General features: G+C 36.0%; 1 protein-coding gene across 17 annotated transcripts in view; it reads left to right on the plus strand.

Moving 5' to 3' along the window:
* The window catches only part of R3HDM1 (R3H domain containing 1), a 119,842-nt gene that overhangs the window by 24,707 nt on the left and 73,638 nt on the right, over positions 1-21,497 (plus strand). For 11 of the 17 annotated variants that reach the window (XM_082465788.1, XM_082465797.1, XM_082465801.1 and 8 more), the window contains exons 3-10: positions 4,090-4,131; positions 4,602-4,691; positions 8,515-8,629; positions 9,688-9,766; positions 16,526-16,585; positions 16,669-16,809; positions 20,740-20,848; positions 20,938-21,033. In XM_082465788.1, the coding sequence (XP_082321914.1) occupies positions 4,090-4,131; positions 4,602-4,691; positions 8,515-8,629; positions 9,688-9,766; positions 16,526-16,585; positions 16,669-16,809; positions 20,740-20,848; positions 20,938-21,033 (732 nt within the window). Of the gene's footprint in view, positions 1-4,088; positions 4,132-4,601; positions 4,692-5,488; positions 5,536-8,511; positions 8,630-9,687; positions 9,767-16,525; positions 16,586-16,668; positions 16,810-20,739; positions 20,849-20,937; positions 21,034-21,497 lie in introns of those variants that run through there. The other 6 variants (XM_082465803.1, XM_082465795.1, XM_082465804.1 and 3 more) reach the window with 5 other exon arrangements.

Here is a 21,497-nt window from a genome sequence, read left to right on the forward strand (position 1 = left end):
TTCCCGTTGCTTTTGGTGTCTGTCCCCAGTGGCTAAGGTTGGTTCAGTGGGTTGTGTAGGCTTCCTGGTGGAGGGGACTAGTGCCTATGGTCTGGTGTATGAGGCTGGATCTTGTCTTTCTGGTGGGCAGGTCCACGTCTGGTGGTGTGTTTTGGGGTGTCTGTGGCCTTATTATGATTTTAGGCAACCTCTCTGCTAATGGATGGTGCTGTGTTCCTGTCCTGCTAGTTGTTTGGCATAGGGTGTCCAACACTGTAGCTTGCTGGTCATTGAGTGAAGCTGGGTCTTGGTGTTGAGATGGAGATCTCTGGGAGATTTTCGCCGTTTGATATTACGTGGAGCTGGGAGGTCTCTTGTGGACCAGTGTCCTGAAGTTGGCTCGCCCACCTCAGAGGCACAGCACTGACTCCTGGCTGGAGCATCAAGAGCCTTTCATCCACACGGCTCACAATAAAAGGGAGAAAAGAAAGAAAGAAAGAAAGAGGATAAAATAAAGTAAGATAAAATAAAAAAGTTATTAAAATAAAAAATAAAAAATAATTATTATGAAAAAAATTTTTTAAAGTAAAAAGAATGGACGGACAGAATCCTAGGACAAATGGTGAAAGCAAAGCTATACAGACAAAATCTCACACAGAAGCATACACATACATACTCAGAAAAAGAGGTAAAGGGGAAAAAATAATATATCTTGCTCCCACAGTCCACCTCCTCAATTTGGGATGATTCGTTGTCTATTCAGGTATTCCAGAGAAGCAGGGTACATCAGGTTGATTGTGGAGCTTTAATCCGCTGCTTCTGAGGCTGCTGGGAGAGATTTCCCTTTCTCTTCTTTGTTCGCACAGCTCCCAGGGTTCAGCTTTGGATTTGGCCCCGCCTCTGCGTGTAGGTCACCTGATAGTGTCTGTTCTTCACTCAGACAGGACGGGGTTAAAGGAGCAGCTGATTCAGGGGCTCTGGCTCACTCAGGCCTGGGGGGAGGGAGGGGTACGGATGCGGGGCGAGCCTGCGGTGGCAGAGGCCAGCGTGACATTGCACCAGCCTGATGCGCGCTGTGCGTTCTCCCGGGGAAGTTGTCCCTGGATCACGGGACCCTGGCAGTGGCGGGCTGCACAGGCTCCCGGGAGGGGAGGTGTGGATAGTGACCTGTGCTTGCACACAGGCTTCTTGGTGGCTGCAGCAGCAGCCTTAGCGTCTCATGCCCGTCTCTGGGGTCCACGCTTATAGCCATGGCTCGCGCCCGTCTCTGGAGCTCCTTTAAGCAGCGCTCTTAATCCCCTCTCCTCGCGCACCGGGAAACAAAGAGGCAAGAAAAAGTCTCTTGTCTCTTCAGCAGCTCCAGACCTTTTCCCAGATGCCCTCCCAGCTAGCTGTGGCGCACTAGCCCCCTTCAGGCTGTGTTCACGCCGCCAACCCCAGTCCTCTCCCTTGGATCCGACCTCCGAAGCCCGAGCCTCAGCTCCCAGCCCCCGCCCGCCCTGGCGGGAGAGCAGACAAGCCTCTCTGGCTGGTGAGTGCTGGTCGGCACCGATCCTCAGTGCGGGAATCTCTCCGCTTTGCCCTCCACACCCCTGTGGCTGCGCTCTCCTCCGTGGCTCCGAAGCTTCCCCCATCCACCACCCGCAGTCTCCGCCCGCGAAGGGGTTTCCTAGTGTGTGGAAACCTTTCCTCTTTCACAGCTCCCTCCCAGTAGTGCACGTCCCGTCCCTATTCTTTTGTCTCTGTTTTTTCTTTTTTCTTTTGCCCTACCCAGGTACGTGGGGAGTTTCTTGCCTTTTGGGAGGTCTGAGGTCTGCCAGCGTTCAGTGGGTGTTCTATAGGAGCAGTTCTACATGTAGATGTATTTCTGATGTATCTGTGGGGAGGAAGGTGATCTCCGCGTCTACTCTTCCGCCATCTTCTCCTTCCAAGCCCACAACATTCTTTAGATTGGAGTTCGATTAAATTACCAGAGGAGGGGACTGTTAGGAGGCCATCTTTTGAATTCTCTCTCTCACAAGTAGTATTTGACTCACAACAAGATTTTTTATAGGTGTTTGATATAAAGTACACTAAGATTCGAAAGATCCTGGGTTCTGTTTGACTATTTAGTAACTCTGATCCTGGACTATAAGGCTCTTGAGACCAACAATTGTGTCTTATTCATCTTTATAGGCCTAGTGCCTGGCACAGAGTCTGGCTTATAGCAGGAACTTAGAACATATTAAGTCACACTGAGATAATTTTACCCCATTTTGATTTTTCTTTTTTTAATCTTCATCAAAGTCTTCTTATGAATTAAAACTGAGACGGTTAATGCATGTATAAGTCATTGAAAATTCTAAACCATTACTGTAGGGATAATATACAGCCTCCCCAAAACCCCCCCACTTTTTTTTTTAAATCTACCCTTTCACTGAACCTTTTCAAGAACCTTGAGAATTAATACAAACAATATTAATTAATATTAATTAATACAAACAATATTAATTAATATTGTTTGTATTCATACAAACAATATTAACTTTTTTACCGGTAAAAGTAGCTTGACCAGGGTCACCTATTTGTAAGAAGCAAAGCCAGAAATTTAAATCCAGTCCTACATGTGAATGCAGCTTTTACTTGCCAGTTAATCATCTCTCTTATTTTTAAAAAAACTTTTAAGAGAAAGTGCTGTGCCCTTGATACGTAGAATTATAAGGGATTAAAGCAGAGGACTGGAGTAAATTGTAAATTGTTTTCTGCTGCCTTAGAACTCATTTAGTCATGTGCATTTTGCTCGTATTCATCTATTGATTTTTCTCTGATTTTTTTTTTCTTGTAAACCCTTACTCTATGTAACATAACTTCTTTTAATTCTATTTTTAGTTGCGAGTAACAGAAATCCTCTTGAATAAATTAAAAAAGTGAGTAAATAGAGAAGACAGGACCAACATGTAAAAGCTCTCTTAGGCAGTAATGCCGTGTGCATTTGTTCGTGCATCTGTACCATTTTCTTCTCTGTAAGAAACAGAGGATCATTTTTCTTTTTTTTTTTCTATTTTCATTTTGTTGTTGTTACTGCTGATTTTTAATGTTGGATAATCCAGGGTCAAAAATACCAAGAATATAGTGCTTCTTATCTCAAGAACTTTGGCCTCAAAATGGGAGACGGAACACCCTGGTACCGTAGATTCTCATTTCTGTTGGTCTACAGGGAAGGCTTTTTCGGATGTTAGAATGAAATGGTGGCTTTTTTTCATATGTGAAGCATATACTAATCTAGGTATTAAGGACTTTGTTTTATGTTTGATACCAAACTGGCTCCCTGGCGTTGAGTATAAATGATAGCTACCTGGACCTTGTACTGTTTGGGGTTGGTGTTATACAGGTAGATTAGAAGGAAGTGGAAGGAAAGAAAACCTATCTGGCTTTGGTTCACAGGGACTTCAGCTGCTTTCCCAAGCCAAAGCCTGGTATCACAGAGTAGAGCTACTCACCCCAGTGGGTTCCCCATTCACGTGATTGACGATCTGGTGGTCAAGCTGAACATACATATTAGAACCTTGCCCACTTTTCTTCATTTCTGCTTCATTGCCTTACCCTAGATTAGGCAAGTAGGATTCTGCGCTAGTAAACTGGGGGTGTACTATGAAGTACAGTGCTGAAAAGGCTCAGAAGAGAGGTGGTTGTACTCTGACTCAATGGGCATTTGAAACATTCTCCTTAATAAGTTTGGAACTTTGCTGAGCACAGCTACTTAAAATTCCTCAGGACTTTTGTGGGGGTTTTTTTTCTTCCCCCTAAATATGTTATAGAATACCAAAGAAGTATATTTTATTTTGCTACTGTCTAAGAAGTTACCTTATAAATTCAATTTAGCTCAATTAACACAGAAATTGTGGCTATTTGCTCACTTAAAGAACATGCCAACCCACAGAAGGATTTTAGAGAATCTTCTGCAAGTGTGCTTTTGGGAGGAATCAATACTTCTTTACTTGAAACCAACTTTGGTTTCCTCGTTTTCCATTCTTTGTGCAGTTAGTTTCTCTGTGATTTAGGATTATGAACTAAGAAGCAATCTTTCTGTTTCAGTATGAAATTTAATACAAATCTTTCTTGTGTATTCAGCGGCCACTGCAGTCATTTGGACAGACAGGAAAAAGGTCTAAGGTATAGTAAATATTTTGTGCTGGCATGCCAAGGGCCTTCCTTCATGCTTGATGAATCTTTGTTTTCATAGAGCACTGCATTCAGTTTAGTTTTGTCATATTTTCTTTGGGGCAGAAAGCTTATTTTGTTTTATTTGGGGTTTTTGTCTTGCCTAGTCGCTTTTGTGCACTGCTTTTATATCTTTAATGGTTCTTCATCTGTAGAGAAAATGGCTTTCTCATCATTCTTTGGGTTTTGAGATTGGAGTTATTCCCATTCTTGCTATTGCTATTATTTTCAAAACTGCAGTTATTGTTTTCCCTCGTAACAAAAGGTTTTAATGGTATTTAATGATATATTTAACTTGCACATTTCACCTACGTCTGTACATGGCAGAAACTATTATAAAGAAACTTAAGAAACTCTAGGGGGCTTTTGGATATGCCCTAGATTTATGGAATGTAGTGTTAATTTTAAATACTTTTCTTTAGTCAAGCTCAAAGTTAAAGCTAGTTCGGAGCCTTGCAGTGTGTGAAGAATCTCCACCACCCCCTACAGCAGAGATATCACAGGAGAACCAGGTAAAAAAAACAAAAACAATAAGCAAAAAAAAAGAAAAGAAAAAATTAATTAATTATTTAAAGATATGGAAAAACCTGCTTCCTGGAGAAAATTTTTCATAATGTTAAATAAAATTTGTATGTGCATGTACGTGTGTTGTATATGTTTTTGCTAAGTGAAACTACTAAGTCCAAGGCTTAGTGCAATGATTTCTCGCTGGAAAAACTTAGAGATCATATAATTAACTGAGAATATGGCTTTAAGGGAATTATAAGTTGTTATGGAAAAGTTATATTAAAGTAGTACTTCCAGTTAATGTGACTGTGATGAAATTTGCCCTTGAATTTGCCCAAATTTGATTTTGGCTTTTAGAAATTTGTCAAACACCTCGAGTGTGAAGAGGAGACTACCTAAGACTTCTGCTTACATATCGTTTTACTTAACATGAATGCGTGGTGAAGTCAGTTTTCATGTTAGCGTGGCTCTAATAGTTGTCTAATATTTCTAATTCCTCTTCTGTCTATGTTTGCAAAGTATAGAACTAACAAGGCTCAAGCAAATAGTTTGGTTTTTTGCTTTTTATATTCTTTTTAATGCTATGACTTTACTTTTCTGTTAATTTCAGTTATGGATTGATCTTTGTCTTGTGTTACATTTGGACATTTACATATAATTATTTTTGGACCCTCTACCAGTGTTTATCAGTGTGATAACTTGGGCTGTTTGTGGCTTGTTCTACTTTTTAAGAGTTTGAATAACCTAAAATCCCTCTGTATTCCAACAATTAGTTTCCAAAGAATTGAGGCAATTTTGTGGTTAAGACACATGACTGAATAAAGGAAAAGAGAAAAAAAGCCATGACAGGTTGTATGTCTTTTTTTTTTTATGCTAATTGTACGTTTGTCAATTCAAGCAAAGACTGTTATGCTTTGCCTTGATTTAGAAGATGATGACATCAAAAGCCTACTGTAGATACTGAAGATAGTTGTCACATATTTAGAATGAGTTCTGTTTTTAAAAGCACTACAACTCTGTCTTTGAATTATAAGAAAAGGATGGTTTTTTGATAGATTATTTATTGTCAATGAAAAACACTTAATATCAGTTTCCTTTGAAGTTTGTTCAAGTGTCAAGCAACATAGGGTTCAAAATTTACTTTTGATTTTTAAAACTTCTTTTGTACATTCAGAGTAAAGAATGCACCTGTTCAGGGTGGAGCAGTTGGCAATGTAATGTTTCTTGAAAATTACTTTCTTCGTTTTGTTGACCAAAATGTTACACCATCTTAGCCTCATGGAATAATTAGTCCAAGGAGATAGAGGAAATGAGAAGGGTCAGGCATTCATAAGACTGTTAGGCCAGAAAAGGTGCCTTTTTTGAGAACAACTGTAACAAACATGATCTTTGGTTTTATTTGGTACATTTCACCTATCTGAAAAATTATTGTGGGAGGCAGAAGGGGGGAGAGGGTTCTTATAGTACTTCATAAATTTGTCTAGTGAAAATTTATGAGAAAAAATTAATATAAGGAGTATATGTTGTATTTTAATGTATATATTGTTCAAAACAGCTGAGTTACAGCATTTGGATAACGAATAAGGTGGTTATGCCAGAGTTCAGTTATTCCACGTAATATAGTCTTTCTCAATTTCTCTTGGATACACTTAACTTTTTCTTTTAGGATAATAACCTATTATTACCCTCTCTGAACAAAAGATATTCTTTTTAATAGAAAGTCTTTTTCCCAGTCTTGAGTTAACTAAATTGCACCTGAATGGGAATTGGAAAATAAGTTATTTCTTGTAAAATGTACTGGTATCTAATCCTTGACGGCAGAGATACTTTCCAACTAATAATGCTTGCTTCAGAATGTGATTTTTGAGGAATTAATCTGGAATAAAACTCATTGTTCGAAAGGTTGAGAGGCAATTAAAAGAGAGATGTCATTTGTGTCTGATGAGAGCTAATGAGAGGGAAGTGACCTCAATAAATGATGTCAATTACAGAGTGAAGAGTAAAGGAATTACAGCTACCTATGGAGATACTGCTCTCATTTGAGTTATTTATAGTCAGGAGAGTTCCTGTATAAGGACTTAGGCATTTAAAATATGTCTTGTTTATTTGCTACTGAAAACAAGGGCTCAGTACCATCTGAAGACAAGCCTCAGTACATTATGCATACTGGATTTTTAAATACAGTTCATCTTGATAAAATAGTTTAATATCTGTAATTAAAATATGTGACTTTAGAAAGAGAATTTAGAAATGAAATCTGATAGTCATTATAAGTGCCTTTTAGTGAAGTTCTAAATGTGAAATCTTTTCTTCCAACCAGGATTTTATAGATTATCCTTGAGTAACAGGAATAGAAGCTGTAAGTCAGGAGAACTTCTAAATATTCTACTTCTGAAACATAGTTCTGGGATTCATTTTTAAATATCTGTTTTACAGTTAAAAAAGAATGAGGAAAGTGGATTAGAAAATGAGTCATAATGAGAAAAATGACTGGTTGATGAACGTATGACGTTGATGAACGTATGACGTTGATTAACGTATGAGGTTTGGTAAACAAGACAAAGGAGGACTTAAAGCAGGTGTTCATCATTTTAGTGGAAATTGCCAGTGCATAGCTTTTGTCCTATATCCTGAGCACAACTTTGAACTGGGATGGAATGGGAAGCAGAGTTGAAAAAAGATGAAAAAAGCAGTCAGCAACCCCATAGGAAAAAATATGTATATATTTGATCTGAAATTCTTCTGCCAAATACTATTTTGAAAAAAATTATGTGGGGAGAAAATGTGTAATAGAAATCCTGGTGGCTGCAAGTTTAAGAATCCTGAAATTTATATCTTCTTCGATATTGACTTATTGCGCCTACCGTCACCACCAACCCTCACCTAGAAAAGCGAAGTAATTGATTAATATTTTTCATCTCTAAAGAACAACTGTATACAGTAATTTAGCCTGCAAATAGGCTGTACCTTTATCTTTAGTAGAAATGGTCTGGAATTTAGTCTGCCTTTCTTTATAAGTTTGCCTGAATAAACAGAGCTATGTGATTTTTATCTATTTGAGCTGTATGAATTAATTTCCAGTAATTCCTTTGGGCTCTGAAATTGCATATAATGACATTGTTTCAAAAATAAAATGTAGACATAGTTCTCCTTTTCAGTCTTAGAGAATATGGTTACTTTACAAGTAAATATTATATATCACTAAGGAAAACAATTTTTGTTTGAAATCTTTCTGAAACAACTTTGTGGTGATTGACGGAGGAACAGTGATACTAGGCTCAAATAGGAAATAACCGAAGTCGGGGATTTGGTTTTGGAAAGTTTTTGTTTACAGTTTTATATGAAAAGAAAATGAAGAAATATGAATTTATAATGGACACTCAAAGTATTTTTTGATAAGTGTTGACCTGACTCTCATATGTTCCTATTGTCATGATTGATGATAATTATCATACTTTTGCTTGACCGTGGCATCTCCATTGCAAAACAAAATAGGTTAAAAAGACCTTTGTTCTGATCCTCCAAGGGTTTTACAAGTAGATTCATTTAAACTATTCTTAAAAAAACATTTATTTTCTCTAAGATAATTTTCAGGATATGTTTCAATGGATAAATTCAACTCAAAGCCTTAATTTTAACATTTTTTATCAAGAGTTGATTAAAACGGTAAAAATATTTCAAGTTGCATTCTAGTTTGAAGAATCTAATTGGATAAAATAAAAATCTTTTTCTCCATACAAGTTTGTATTACTCAAAAAAATACAAATGTGAAGTATTAACTGAATCACTTTATATTTTCACTTAATAACTGCTTTTACCTTCCAACAGGAGAAAATTCAGATCCAGTTAACACAATCATTTGAAAAAGAGGAGAAGCCCTCAAAAGATGAAGCAGAAAAAGAAAAAGCCAGTGATAAGTTGCCCAGAAAAATGTTATCAAGAGGTTTGCAATTTATTTCTGTGTTTTTTAGATGAAATTTGAGTTTTACTGTCAATAATTCCATCCTTTACCCCTTGAATAATTTTACATAGTGTATTTCTATTAAAAATGATCTCGAACAGACCAAAGGGATGATAGTGTTCTGGGCAAAATGGCATAAGACAGTTCTGAACATCAGTAAGATGCTTTAGCCCAAAAACTGCAACACATGCAGACGTCACCAAGGAAGGTAACTGTCATGACCACTTATTGGTCTGTCTCTTGTATTGAAATAATGGAATCACTATAACTTGAATACTGATTCCACTAAAAATTTTTTTTTTTAATTCCTTATGATACAGAGAGCTGATGCCAAAATGTTCAGTATCCAGTAAGAATATTCTTGGAAACCCAGAATGTTTATCTTTTATAATAAATTTTAAGGGACTTCATCATATATCATTACAAGTCTATAAAAATGCTTTTTTAATTTATAGACCCAGTTATGTTGACCAGTTTTATAAACAGCATAGGGATATTACATTTAAGGCGAAGAAATAAACATGAATGTTTGTAAAGAAACATTTTGAAAGCGAGCTTTTTGTGATAGACCCGATCAAATCTAATTGAATATTCTTTCAGAGCTACAGTTCCTGCCTATCTGCAAATTATTGCCTGCACTTATATTTGTAACTGAACTAAGCAGACTCAATTTGCTTCAAATGTAGTTAATTGTCTAAATCATTCTGATTTTTTGCTTGAGACATTTTTGAATATGAGGATTGTGGTGAGTATATAAAAGGATCTTTAAGAATTCAGAACAAATTAAACTGGCACATTTGAGAGATAAATTTTTTTAAGAATGTACATAGACATACAGTTACGTAAATCCATGTCATGCTCGTTATATGGGAGTAGCAAAATTGTGGTCATCTGAATTCATCATAAATTCCATTTTCCTACTTTGTCAGTTTTTTTTCAATGTGGGGCATCTCATTTTATTTTAATATACATCATGTGTAAAGGGAAAGGGATTTGTTTCAAACAACTTTATACTGGGTTTTTGTGTTGTTGTTTTTTAGATTCCAGTCAAGAATACACTGATTCAACTGGCATAGATCTACATGAATTTTTAGTAAATACATTAAAAAACAATCCCAGGTAAAAATTAAATTTATAAGGTTTACATTGCTTCTAGAGTACCATAATTTTGTTATATATGTTTTCATTACTGAGTTAGAATAAGATTAAAATATTTAAAGTACACCAGAAACATTTTAGTTTCTTAGGGCTAAGATGTTGTTGGCCTCTATATGCACATGTATAAATATCTTTTTGCATTATGTATATCACCATGATATAAAGATAATTCATACTCTATAGGAATTTGGGGAAATACAGAATCACCAAGCTATTTTGACTCTTAATTGAGATGAAGAGTTATCATTAATCATGAAATAGGAGAGAGAGAAATATACCTCATGATAAAGCACTCAACCAGGTAACTTAGTCTATTCACTTATGACAAGTTTTTGGACTTAATTGAATGCAGAATTTTTGTTTCTTCTTGCTTAGTTTATAAACCTCCAACCCAAAGATTTTTAAGGTGCTTATTTGAGTCACAACTTTAACTAATTGTGAAATCTTTTGTTGGCAAAATCTTTTGTTTTGCCAAGGTACTAGATAAATAGATTTAGCTTTTTGGCAGGTCATTGACCCCAGTGAGGCAGTCTCCCCACAGACAGGTTTATCCACAACATATCTGACCAACATGTTCATGGGGTAGAAGACTTGAAGGTTAAGAACCCCTCCTCCAGATGTTAGCTTCCCAGAGTGGTAAAAGTTTGTGAAATCTTCAGTTCATTGGGTAGGTGCACATGAAAGAAAACAAACAACTCTCTTTAGTATCACTGAGCCTTATCTCATGTCCTGCTTCAAGATACACCTTTAATTTCATTCAGGATTTATTGTTTCAGTACCATCTTGATTTCCTATTTTACGTTTAACATAAACCCCAAAAGGAGACCCACCAAAATGAAAAGTGGTCTCCTTGTAGTATGGGCTGAAGGTGTGTAAGTGTGAGGTGAGGAAGAAGTCAGTCAACTCTGCAAACTTATTCCTCAGTGGTCCCAACTGAAAGATGAATTCATTAGTCCATTGAACAGGCATTTGTTGGGTATATATCATGTGCTAAGCATTGTGCTAAACATTGTAGGTATAAAGATGAACAAAATATAATCTCTGACCCTAAAATATTCACTGTCTGTGTGCTAGGAAAAAAACCCACGATATGTAATTAAAATAGAATAGATGTTGTAAAAGAAGTTTTTCAGGGTGCTTTAAAAACACAGGGAGGGGATCCCAACCTCTGAAAGGATATGGTAAGGCTTCACTGAAAAGATAATGCCTGAGCTGAGTCTTGAATTCAGAGTGCTTTAAACTGGAAAATGAGCAGCACAAGGGAGACAAGAGCATCGCCAGGGCACGGTCGTACGAGAGAGAGGTGGCATATCCAAGCAAAGACGAGATTGTACACTCTGGCTCTAGCAGGGAGGCATGTGGCAAGTGATTCTAGGAAATGAGGCGGAGGGCGTTGTTGAGGAATGAAGGCAGATTATGCAGTTGTCCTCAACCTAGGATAGTACCAACACACTGGGGTGGTGAGTGAGTAAGGAGTGCTACTGGTAAGCTAGGGATGCAGTGATCGACGAAAAATAGTCTTACTTGAGATGCCAGTAGTTCATCATTTGAGAAATACTGAGTATGGCATGCTTCGTGGAGGAGTCATGACAGAATTTTCAAAAGGGTGATGCTATAATGAGATTTGTGTTTTAGAAAGATTACTTTGTCAGTGAGGGGCCAAGTTCATAAGCAAGGACTGTGGGTTGGCGAACACAGAGAAGAATAGAGAGGAAAGGACACGTTCGAAAGACATCAAAGAAATACCGTGGCAGGACTTGGTAATTATTTGGATATGTAGTGGCATGTTGGAGCAGAACAGAACAGCTGCTAGATTTCTGGCTGGACTGACAGCTAGTCCCATTAACAGGGGAAGTAAATAAGGGCAAGCCTGAATGGAGTAAGGCATGTTCTGTTATAAATGAGTATAGTTTGAGGTGCCTGATGGAAAGCCACAGTGAGATGAAGTGTGTCGGCAGTTAAAAGGCTCTGGTTTTCAGGTAGATGAGGCTGGCTGCTCTTACCAGCAGCCGTCAGTCTTCAGTAGAGGTGACTCTGGCTTTGTATGAGTTTGCCCAGGGAGATGCAATAAATGACAAGGACGAAATTCTGTGGAAAGACAACGTGTTAAGGGTGGATGTGAAGGAAGAGACCATGGGTGTTAAAGATTGCAAAAGAATCATGAGAACGCTTGTCTTAGAAGTCAGCCAATCGGCAACAGTATCGTGAAAGGTAAAACGAAACAATCCATTAGATTGAGGAACTAGGAAGTTGTTGGCTGTTTTAACAAGCCATTTCATTTGCGGTAGGATGGTGGAAACTAGAACTCAATAGATTAAGGAATAGGAGTAACGTAGAAAATACATAGCTAGTTTGTGTAAAACAAGATGGGATCTTAAACAGGCAGAATTTTTCTTTCTTCTGAACCTGTAGGAGAGACATCAAGAAGGTCAAATATAGAAATCTATATTTATACATTCCAAAATATTTTTCTTTTGTGCAATTCTCTTGTTTTCCTCTACAAATGAAAAAGTTTTAAAGTTATCTGCATATGTGTTTTTAAAGTGTACAATTTAATGGTTTTTAGTATATTCACAGATACGTACAACCATCACTACAATCAATTTTAGAACTTTTTCATCACCCCAGAAGGAAACCCTGAACCCTTTTACTATCACCTCTCTATGCCCTGAACCCTAATCTAGTTTGTCTCTACAGATTTCCTTGTTTTGGGTATCTCATGTGAATGAAATCATATGTATGTGGTCTTTTGTGATTGGCTTCATTCACTTAGCATAATATTTTCAAGGTTCATCCATGTTGTGTAGCATGTATTACAACTTTAATCCTTCTGTGTATGCATTTTTATTTGAATAAATATATAGGTGAATCATTCATGTAATGGCTAATGAATAAGTTATTACTAATGTCAGTGTGGATTAGAAAGTTGTAGGTAATGTTAAATTTTGTGAGAAACAAAATTTGCCTAATTGATGGCTCAGTGTTCTCTCAATGAAACACACAATTAATTGCCAGATATACGTGGCACAAAATTAGTAATAAGTCTGACAAATTTCCATTAGCGCTTTCAAGATTGAATGTTGCTCAGAGATTTCTTCTAAATGTTAAGCAGATTTACTTTTAGTGATACTAAAATTTAGCTAACGTTTTATTTCAAATTTTTTCTTCAGATCATTAATCTTTTATCTTGTTCTCATCCCAATGAATAAACTTAACCTCAGGTGTTAAATAACAGTTTATCTGGAATTCCTGTTTCAAGAAATATTATCGGAAACTATAATAACTAGTCATTACTAGATTAGAACCCGGGAACCTGAAGTTGTCCAAGATAGAGATTACACTCACTCACATGGTTTTTATACCTGTTTTTGTATTGATTTTATACCCATTTTGTGTAAATTCCACAGTGTACTAAAGAAACATGGACAATATAGGCAACTATATTACATCGCTAATGGAGGGGAGCAGCCCCATGGATAAATCCTGAGAATGGATATTGTAAAAGTAAACTGTATTGTTCTGGGGAATATCATACAATTGTTCTGTGTTTGAAATATTTTCTAAAATTGCTTTTACTGGAGGTAATGTTTAAATCATCTTATTTCTTGCCTGTTGCAGATATTTGACCCAGGTCATGTGGAACATTGGGAAGGGGGTGGTCAGATGGAAGCATTGTTGTTTCCTTCTTTTTTATTTGCCACTTGTATACCAGCTGCACACACTTTCTCTGAAGTCAGTTCTGGTATATTGACTAGAACACTGGTAACTAAAAGATTCTTGCCCCTTCATTTTCACTTTAGGTAGTAGTTTATTGGTCAATTTGATTGAGATCTTTGTTTTTATTATTTCTTTAATAAATAGACAGCATTTATTGGTCTATTTTTAAAGGTTATATGATAAGTTCAATGTGTGCCTACTTTTAGGTTCATGCGCTAATAAACCTTATGCCTTAAGAAAAGGAATTTGTGGATCTGTTAGTTTGATGTATGTAATGCTTCTATAAAGGATTATTAATTTTTAACTTATGGCCATTACCAAAATATCTAACCTTGATTACAGATTTGAAAATTTGGAAACTTGGACCGAGCTATAGATATATCATATACATATACATACATAGTATCATATACATACATACATGTATCATATACATACATAGCTATATGATACAGGCAGGAAGTGTAAATCTTGAGAACTTAGGAAAACTATTTTCCTAACAAGTTCTACTTTTTACTAACTGAAAATTTCGTAAACTAAGCACGGAAACTTACTTAAATAAGTGGCCCAGGTAATAATAGAAAATCCTCTGCAATCCATAGATCTACATGCGAAAGGAAAAAGAAATAAAAACCTGAATTTGTATCAATAGCTAGTAAAATCGTTAGATTTTGTTTACTTTCATGGAGACAACGGAAATTTGTTTTCAATGCCAGTTCATTCACTGAAGAACATTTCACATATCTTAGGCCTGCTGTTGTGCTCAAACAGAGGAAACGAATTTAAATGCACTGTTTCATGAATGCTGAATAAGTTGCCTGCCTCAGATTCCTTTTTTTCCCCTGCAACCAGTATATAAGATACATTAGGAAAGTTACTGAAAATTATATCATCTCAAGACAAATTGACCCCAAAAAAATTAGAAGAAAAGAGGGTCTTATAGTTAAGTAAATAAGTCCTTTTTTGGGGAAAACGTTATGAAGTAAAAATTTCCCATCCTCCCCCAAAATTTTAAGGAAAAAAATATTAAAAGACATGGATGAAATAATCTGATTAATTTATTCCACGCAAATATGTTTGTTGAGCTCCTCTCTATAGTCCAAATAACTATATAATGGTAATTGTGATAAACGCTATTAAAGGTATGAAAGAAACAGGTTCTAAGAAAGAATATAAGAAGCTGTCCTAGGCAAAGGAAACAGCCTGTTCAAGGAACCAGCTTGGCAATTACAGGGATAAGCCAAAATGATAAGAGTTTTGTGAGTAAGGGGCAGGAAAAGAAGCTAAAGAGGTAGGTGAAGACCAGATCATGCCCACCTTGTAGGCCACATTACAGGTGTTCAATTATAACCTATGAGCAGTGAGAAACCTGTGATAAATATTTAACCAAGGCCATGACATGTGCTCGCTCACATGTGTGTTTCTAAAAGATTGTTATGGATGCTCCAGGTATAGCAGATTAGGAGGGAACAAGGGAAGATACAGAGATAATACACTACTATTACAGTAGTCAAGGCAGAGATCTTGATTGCTTGGATCCAGGGTAGTGGCAGTAGAAATAGAAGAAAAATAGATTGAAGATAGATAAATTTTGCAATAGTAATTAACTGCATAGGAGGATTTTAAAAAGCACAGTAATGGGCCAAAAATGCTTCTGGTACAATATGCCAAGTGAAAGGTAGTGCCACTTGCTGATAATGCAGAATACTAAAGGAGAAACAGGTTTAGGGGCAAAATTGAATGTTGCTAGAATTTGAGTTAAAATGTAATCCCGTTTTCAGCTTTGGGTTTGAAATCACCACATAGGCATGTTATTCTCTTGATTTTTTTCAACTGATATAAAAATATGTACGGTTAATATTACTCAGTTGTATAAGACTTCTTCCACAATATAGAGAGAAGATCAAACTCAGAGCTGATGTATAGACTTTCGGGCAACTTAAGCAGGGGACACTGTTTCCTTTTAAAATTTGAGAGGGATCTACTATATAGTGTTTATTTGGGAGGGAAACATTAACCTCTTGGCCTAGTTTTCTTGATCTATAAAATTTTAGGAACAGAACTGAATGATCTGTAAAGCTACTTCTACCTTTAAGGTTCTTTGAGGTTTTTTTTTTTTGTTTCTGTTTTGTTTTGTTTTTCCCACATGCGCATGACATTTACAGTGAGCACAGGAATACTCTCTTGAGCCATGTTCTTGGTGTGTGAGCAAGGGGGTCCTTTGGGGAGTGGTACCAGTAACTTATTTTGTAAGTGTGCTAAATAGGACCCTAGTGGTCTAAAGGAGCACATGCAGGTGTTCCCTAGCGTCCTTATTTATTTTACATGTTGGAGGTCTTTGGCTCATTTTGATTTTTTGTGGGAACAATTCCCGGTCTTAAAAATATATAACAGTGATTTTCAGAATGATTTGAAAAGTCCTCTCCTTCTGAATTAGAGTTAGTAATATAGTTCATACTTCTCTGCTCTAGTTCCATTTATAGATCAGCATTGGATTCCCATAGGAGTATTCCTGTTGTTAACTGGCATTGCATGTTCTTTAGAGTACTGTTTCTATGGAGTTCAGGATGATAACAAAGTCATGAGCCTAACTAAAGATGTCTGTTTTCCTGCTACCTCTTAGCTTTATTGAGTAAGGAAGGACTAATATGCTGTTATAATCCATACATTTGCAGAACAGAATCTAATATAATAATATTTAGCAGATCAAGATGTATCTGTTTTAAGAATGGCCACATGATGATAATTGTTGAAATTGGATGATATTCTCTCTACATTTGTGTATGTGTGAAATTTTCCATAAAATTTTAAAGTCATCTTTCTTTTAAAATATTACTTTTTTTTGGAAAGCATGTAAACATTCTAGCATCAAGTTTGTGATGTTCTTCAATATACAGGTTTTACCCCCCCCCCCAAAAAAAGTAGCCCTGTAAATTCAACTTTTATGATATGATTAGGTCAGTGTTAAATTTGACATATAAGAGTTTTCATATTTTGTTTCAGGGACAGAATGATGCTGTTGAAATTGGAACAAGAAATTTTAGATTTCATTGGTAATAATGAGTAAGTCCTAACCTTTAACAAGAAAATAAATTGTCATCACAGTTCTTCAAGATTTACTAAGTTAGTTTTTCTTCTACTTTTAGGTCTCCACGTAAAAAATTCCCCCCAATGACATCTTACCATAGGATGCTATTACACAGAGTTGCTGCTTACTTTGGATTAGACCACAATGTTGATCAGAGTGGGAAGTCTGTCATAGTAAACAAAACTAGCAATACAAGAATGTAAGTATCAAGAAATGTAGTTATATATTATCTATGTGTGTGATACTACTTTATCTTTCTGCAGCACCTTTTTTCTCAGGTTTTCCACATGTTTTAGCAGCCTAATTCAGCTTCGTGACAACCTTATGTGACAGGACCAAAAAGTAGATTTAACTCACAAGATGTAAAATGCACCAGTCTGGACTGAAATAAGACAGATGAATGAGGATGGGTTTAAAAAAACCCTCAAAGGTCATAATATCAGTAATGTTTAATAACCATTCTCTTATCGATTTTTAAATTAATATAATTTAGATACCTGTGGCCAACCTCAGGCAAATTTAAAAGAAAAAAAAAAAGAGAGCAAACTTTAACACCCTTATATTTAATTAATTTTCTATCAGTTTACTGTCTTTTCCACCTTTGTTTTTGCTCCTTTTCTTCCACAAATCTCAGGATGGTGAGACTTATTGGTTAATCCAGTATCATCCATAATGTTTTGTACCCTTCTGGGCTATGTGTAATTGACTGAGGAAGAAATTTTAAGGAGTTAAGAGGAATCATTTGCTTTAAAAAGTGATACCTGTATAGTATGGTGAAATAGATAATCAGTGCTGATATTTGGGAGCAAAAGGCCCAATGCAGAGGCACCTAAAATTATAATATGTTCACAGTACCTCTTTTGCCTATTTGTGAAGCTAATGCAGTTGAGTTCAGCTAACATTATACTTTGTGGTGGTTTCCTATCAAAAGAATTTTCTATATTAATTTCATGTGTGGCGGCAGTGGATCTGTGATAATGAGCAGCAGACAGCTTCAGATGCCATAAAGCTTTTCAGTTCATTGTTTTTCTTCCTTCCTTGAAGCTAGACTTCTCAGGGTTCTGTCTATTATGAACCCTTCAGTTTGCACGGTTTATAAATAAATGAATAAGTAAATTCATTTATTTCCTTTTTGTTATAATGGCCTTTACCTTTGTAGCTGTCATATTGTTTGCTTGACTAAGTTGGTTTTCTTCCATTTCAAATAGTATTTTGTCAACTAAATAGACATATTGGTGGAAGCTAGTATTTTTAAATGATTGTTACTACAACTAAAATTAAGTTAATGAAGACATATGTCTTTGAAAAGGATCCCATATTTTCGGGGGGATTAAATTTTACCTGCAAATGGGAATCTGATTTAATTTTCCTATGTCTGTCTTTCAGTCTTTTGAAAATATCCTCATCTTTTAGCTTTTTCCTAGTTACTTATATCATGGCTCAAGTGGGATAGTAACCATAAAATATGAGCTGGACTTAAGGTAAACAGAACTCTACTTCATTTAACCAGTACCTTTCAACATTACTCAGAGCTGCTGGATGCCCAAGCATGTGTACATTAGCAGGCATTTTGACTAACATTTCGACTGGTGACTCTCTAAGGTTTTCAGTACAGTGTAACCTCAGTTATTTGAATGCTGCAAGTGATGTCAAGGTTCTCTTTATCCAGATAATGAAAAGTTTAGCTAAACGCAGATGTTTATGATGTACTTAAAGAAGAATGGATCAATAGCGTAATTATTACTAGACATTTCAGATCATTGAAGTTACACTGTATTCTTATTTTATTTCTTCTGGAATATGAAGAAGGATGTAAATCAGAAAACCTTAGAGATCTGCTCCACAATGAATAAAAACAAACTTGCCTTTTCCTCATAGGCAGATTACCCGCTCCAGCCTTGAACCAGTGGTGTTGTGGAAGTCAACAACCCGGTGTCCACTGGGGTGTCTCATTGGAGCGGGAAGTTGGCGATTGCAGGGCAGTAAATTCAGGCATCTATAAAAGACAGAGGTAAGACAGTCTTAAGGTTAGCTGAAATGCCTGCTAATGCTGTTTGGTGTGGGGATCCAGCTGCTCTTAGAAAAGTTGCCAGGCTCTTGGTTAAATCTTATAGTTCATATTGGTATAACCATCTCTTTTTTCACCCAAGTACAAATTCCTTGAATAAGAAAATGTGATTTTGAACAGCTACAGAAATAGTTGATATAAGTAAATGGGGCAATCATGGACAAATAAATAACAACATACTGCCATTGTCAGAACTAAATAGATAATCCTTCAAATTCCTAAAGAAAGCAATCTTTTTCTTATCAGTTTGGTCATGAAATCTTCTTACTCTTTTTATTTTTCTCTTTAGTTCTCTGTATCGCTTTATGTGGAGATGTGCTCTGTTTCACTTATCTAAGTATATTTTAGAATAGAGATCTCTTCAGCTTACTTAGATAATTCTCATTTTAAAATCTTTTGCATCGGGCTTCCCTGGTGACGCGGTGGTTAAGAATCCACCTGCCAATGCAGGGGACACGGGTTCGAGGCCTGGTCCGGGAAGATCCCACATGCTGCGGAGCAACTAAGTCTGTGCGCCACAACTAGTGAACCTGCGCTCTAGAGCCCGCGAGCCGCAACTACTGAAGCCCGTGCGCCTAGAGCCCGTGCCCCGCAACAAGAGAAGCCACCGCACCACAACTAAGAGTAGGCCCCATTTGCCGCAACTAGAGAAAGCCCACATGCAGCAACGAAGACCCAATGCAGCCAAAAATAAATAAACAAAATAAATAAATTTATTTTAAAAAAAATCTTTTTCATCATTTGACAGGAGGTAGATACAGTACTTTATTAAAAATTCACTAGGTTAAAACACATATTCAGAAGTGTTACTTGATTACTACATATAATGAAATATCTGGTCAAGTTTGCTGAAAATGTCATTACTCAGGTTTATTTGGTTTAGAAATTTATTTAGGGCATTCATAATATGTGACTACATAATATATATTTAAAGTATATGTAAAAAAATTGCTTAGGGGTTCAATTAGCCTTTATTTCCTCTAAATATATTTTTTATATATCACATATTTCAGTTTTATAGTATTACGTCTCAAGAGTGTTGAATGGATTAATTTGTTGAAGCTGAGAATACATTTCAGAAAGTGAAGTTTTATATAATTGTAATTTTCCAAGGGCAACAACCTTATGTCTGTCTTCTGGATCTCAGCAGAACTTGCAACATTTCCATAGAGGAAAGACCGGCCAATCAGCCATAAAATATGTTGTTAAGAGTTCATAATCATTACTTTAGGTCGTAACATTAACCTTCAAAAAAGAACTTCTCTTTTTAATCTATTTCTATTAATAAAAAACAAAGATGTACCCTGCTGTAATTATGAATTCTTGGTAACTTGGTTGCATTTTGAAGTAGTCTCTTAAGCTTTATTAAATTCAGCCACAAAATATTTGATTAACACCAAACCAGGTACTATAGGAATGTAACATAAAATACTGTGCTATACTTCTTTCTTTGTCCAAAATTATTTCTTAGATTTAGAGGAGGCAGTGCAAAGACGATATACAGGCTTTGAGTGTTACATACCAGGGCTCCAAGTATGGCTCAGTCATGTACTTGCCCTTTGACCTTGGACCCTTGCTTTAGCCATTTGAACCTCAGTTTTCTCAGTAATATTTATATAATAACAAACTTCTACTGAGTGTTTACTGTTTTAAGTGCTGGTCATCTATTAATTCATTTCATCTTCACAACACCCTTATGAAGTAGGTACACTGTAATTCCTATTTACAAATGAGGAAACTAGGGGAAATAAAGGTTAATAATTAACTTGTGTAAGTCCTAAAGCAACTAAATGTTAAAGCTGAGTATTTGAACCTTAGCAGTCAAATTCCAGAGCCCACAATGTATTTCATACAGCCTTTCAGTCATGACATGGGGTAGTTAATATTTTCTCATAAGATTGTTTGGAGGAGTAATTGAGATAACAAAGTATCTATTAATGGTACTAGTGAGTGGTAACTTATATTTATCACCTTCCATAAAATGTTACATTTAACTTTTCTGTAAATATTTTGTATTATCTTTTTTGTTCCCTTGGCTTTTGCTTTTTTTTTTTTTTTTAGACCTGATCAGAAATTTAATGAACATATTAAGGATGATAAAGGTGAAGACTTTCAGAAACGATATATCCTCAAGAGAGATAACTCTAGCTTTGACAAAGATGATAACCAGGTAACCTGGCATGATTAGAGCATTTTTATGGGTGCTGGACTTATACCAGCAGACCATTTTCCCAAGATTAATTGTTCTCTTTTCTTCAGATGAGAATACGTTTGAAAGATGACAGAAGAAGCAAATCTATAGAAGAAAGAGAAGAAGAGTACCAGAGAGCTAGAGACCGAATATTTTCCCAAGATGTATGTTCTAACTTATATTTAGGTCTTCATGTGTAAATATATGCTAATTGCATTATAGGGGTTCACTCCTCCCTCAATCTATTGATCACATATACTTCTAACTACGTTTGTTACATGTAAAGTCACCCCTTTAGAAATACTGCAGTCTGTCTTGTTCATGTTAATGATTTAGTAGTTTATAAAATACTGCTTTGCACCAGTTGTATAAACTTTTCAAAAGTTGAAAGCAGATCGACTAAGGAGTAGTATATTAGACTTGAGTATATAGTTTATGTAATATTTTTTTCTTCCAGACTTCTCACAGAGTTGAGATTTTTAGAACATTGGTCACTGTCTACAAAATCATGTACTCTAAATCCTACTTGTTAGTGGACTTTTCTTGATAAATAACTTGTTTCTTCTTCTAAAATACAGCTAATTGATTTTTCAGATTAATACTTGTTTTCCACTTTATAAGTGATTAT

Source organism: Balaenoptera physalus, assembly GCF_965194825.1.
Source record: "Balaenoptera physalus genome assembly, chromosome: 6".
In the NCBI taxonomy this organism is placed as follows: Eukaryota; Metazoa; Chordata; class Mammalia; order Artiodactyla; family Balaenopteridae; genus Balaenoptera; species Balaenoptera physalus.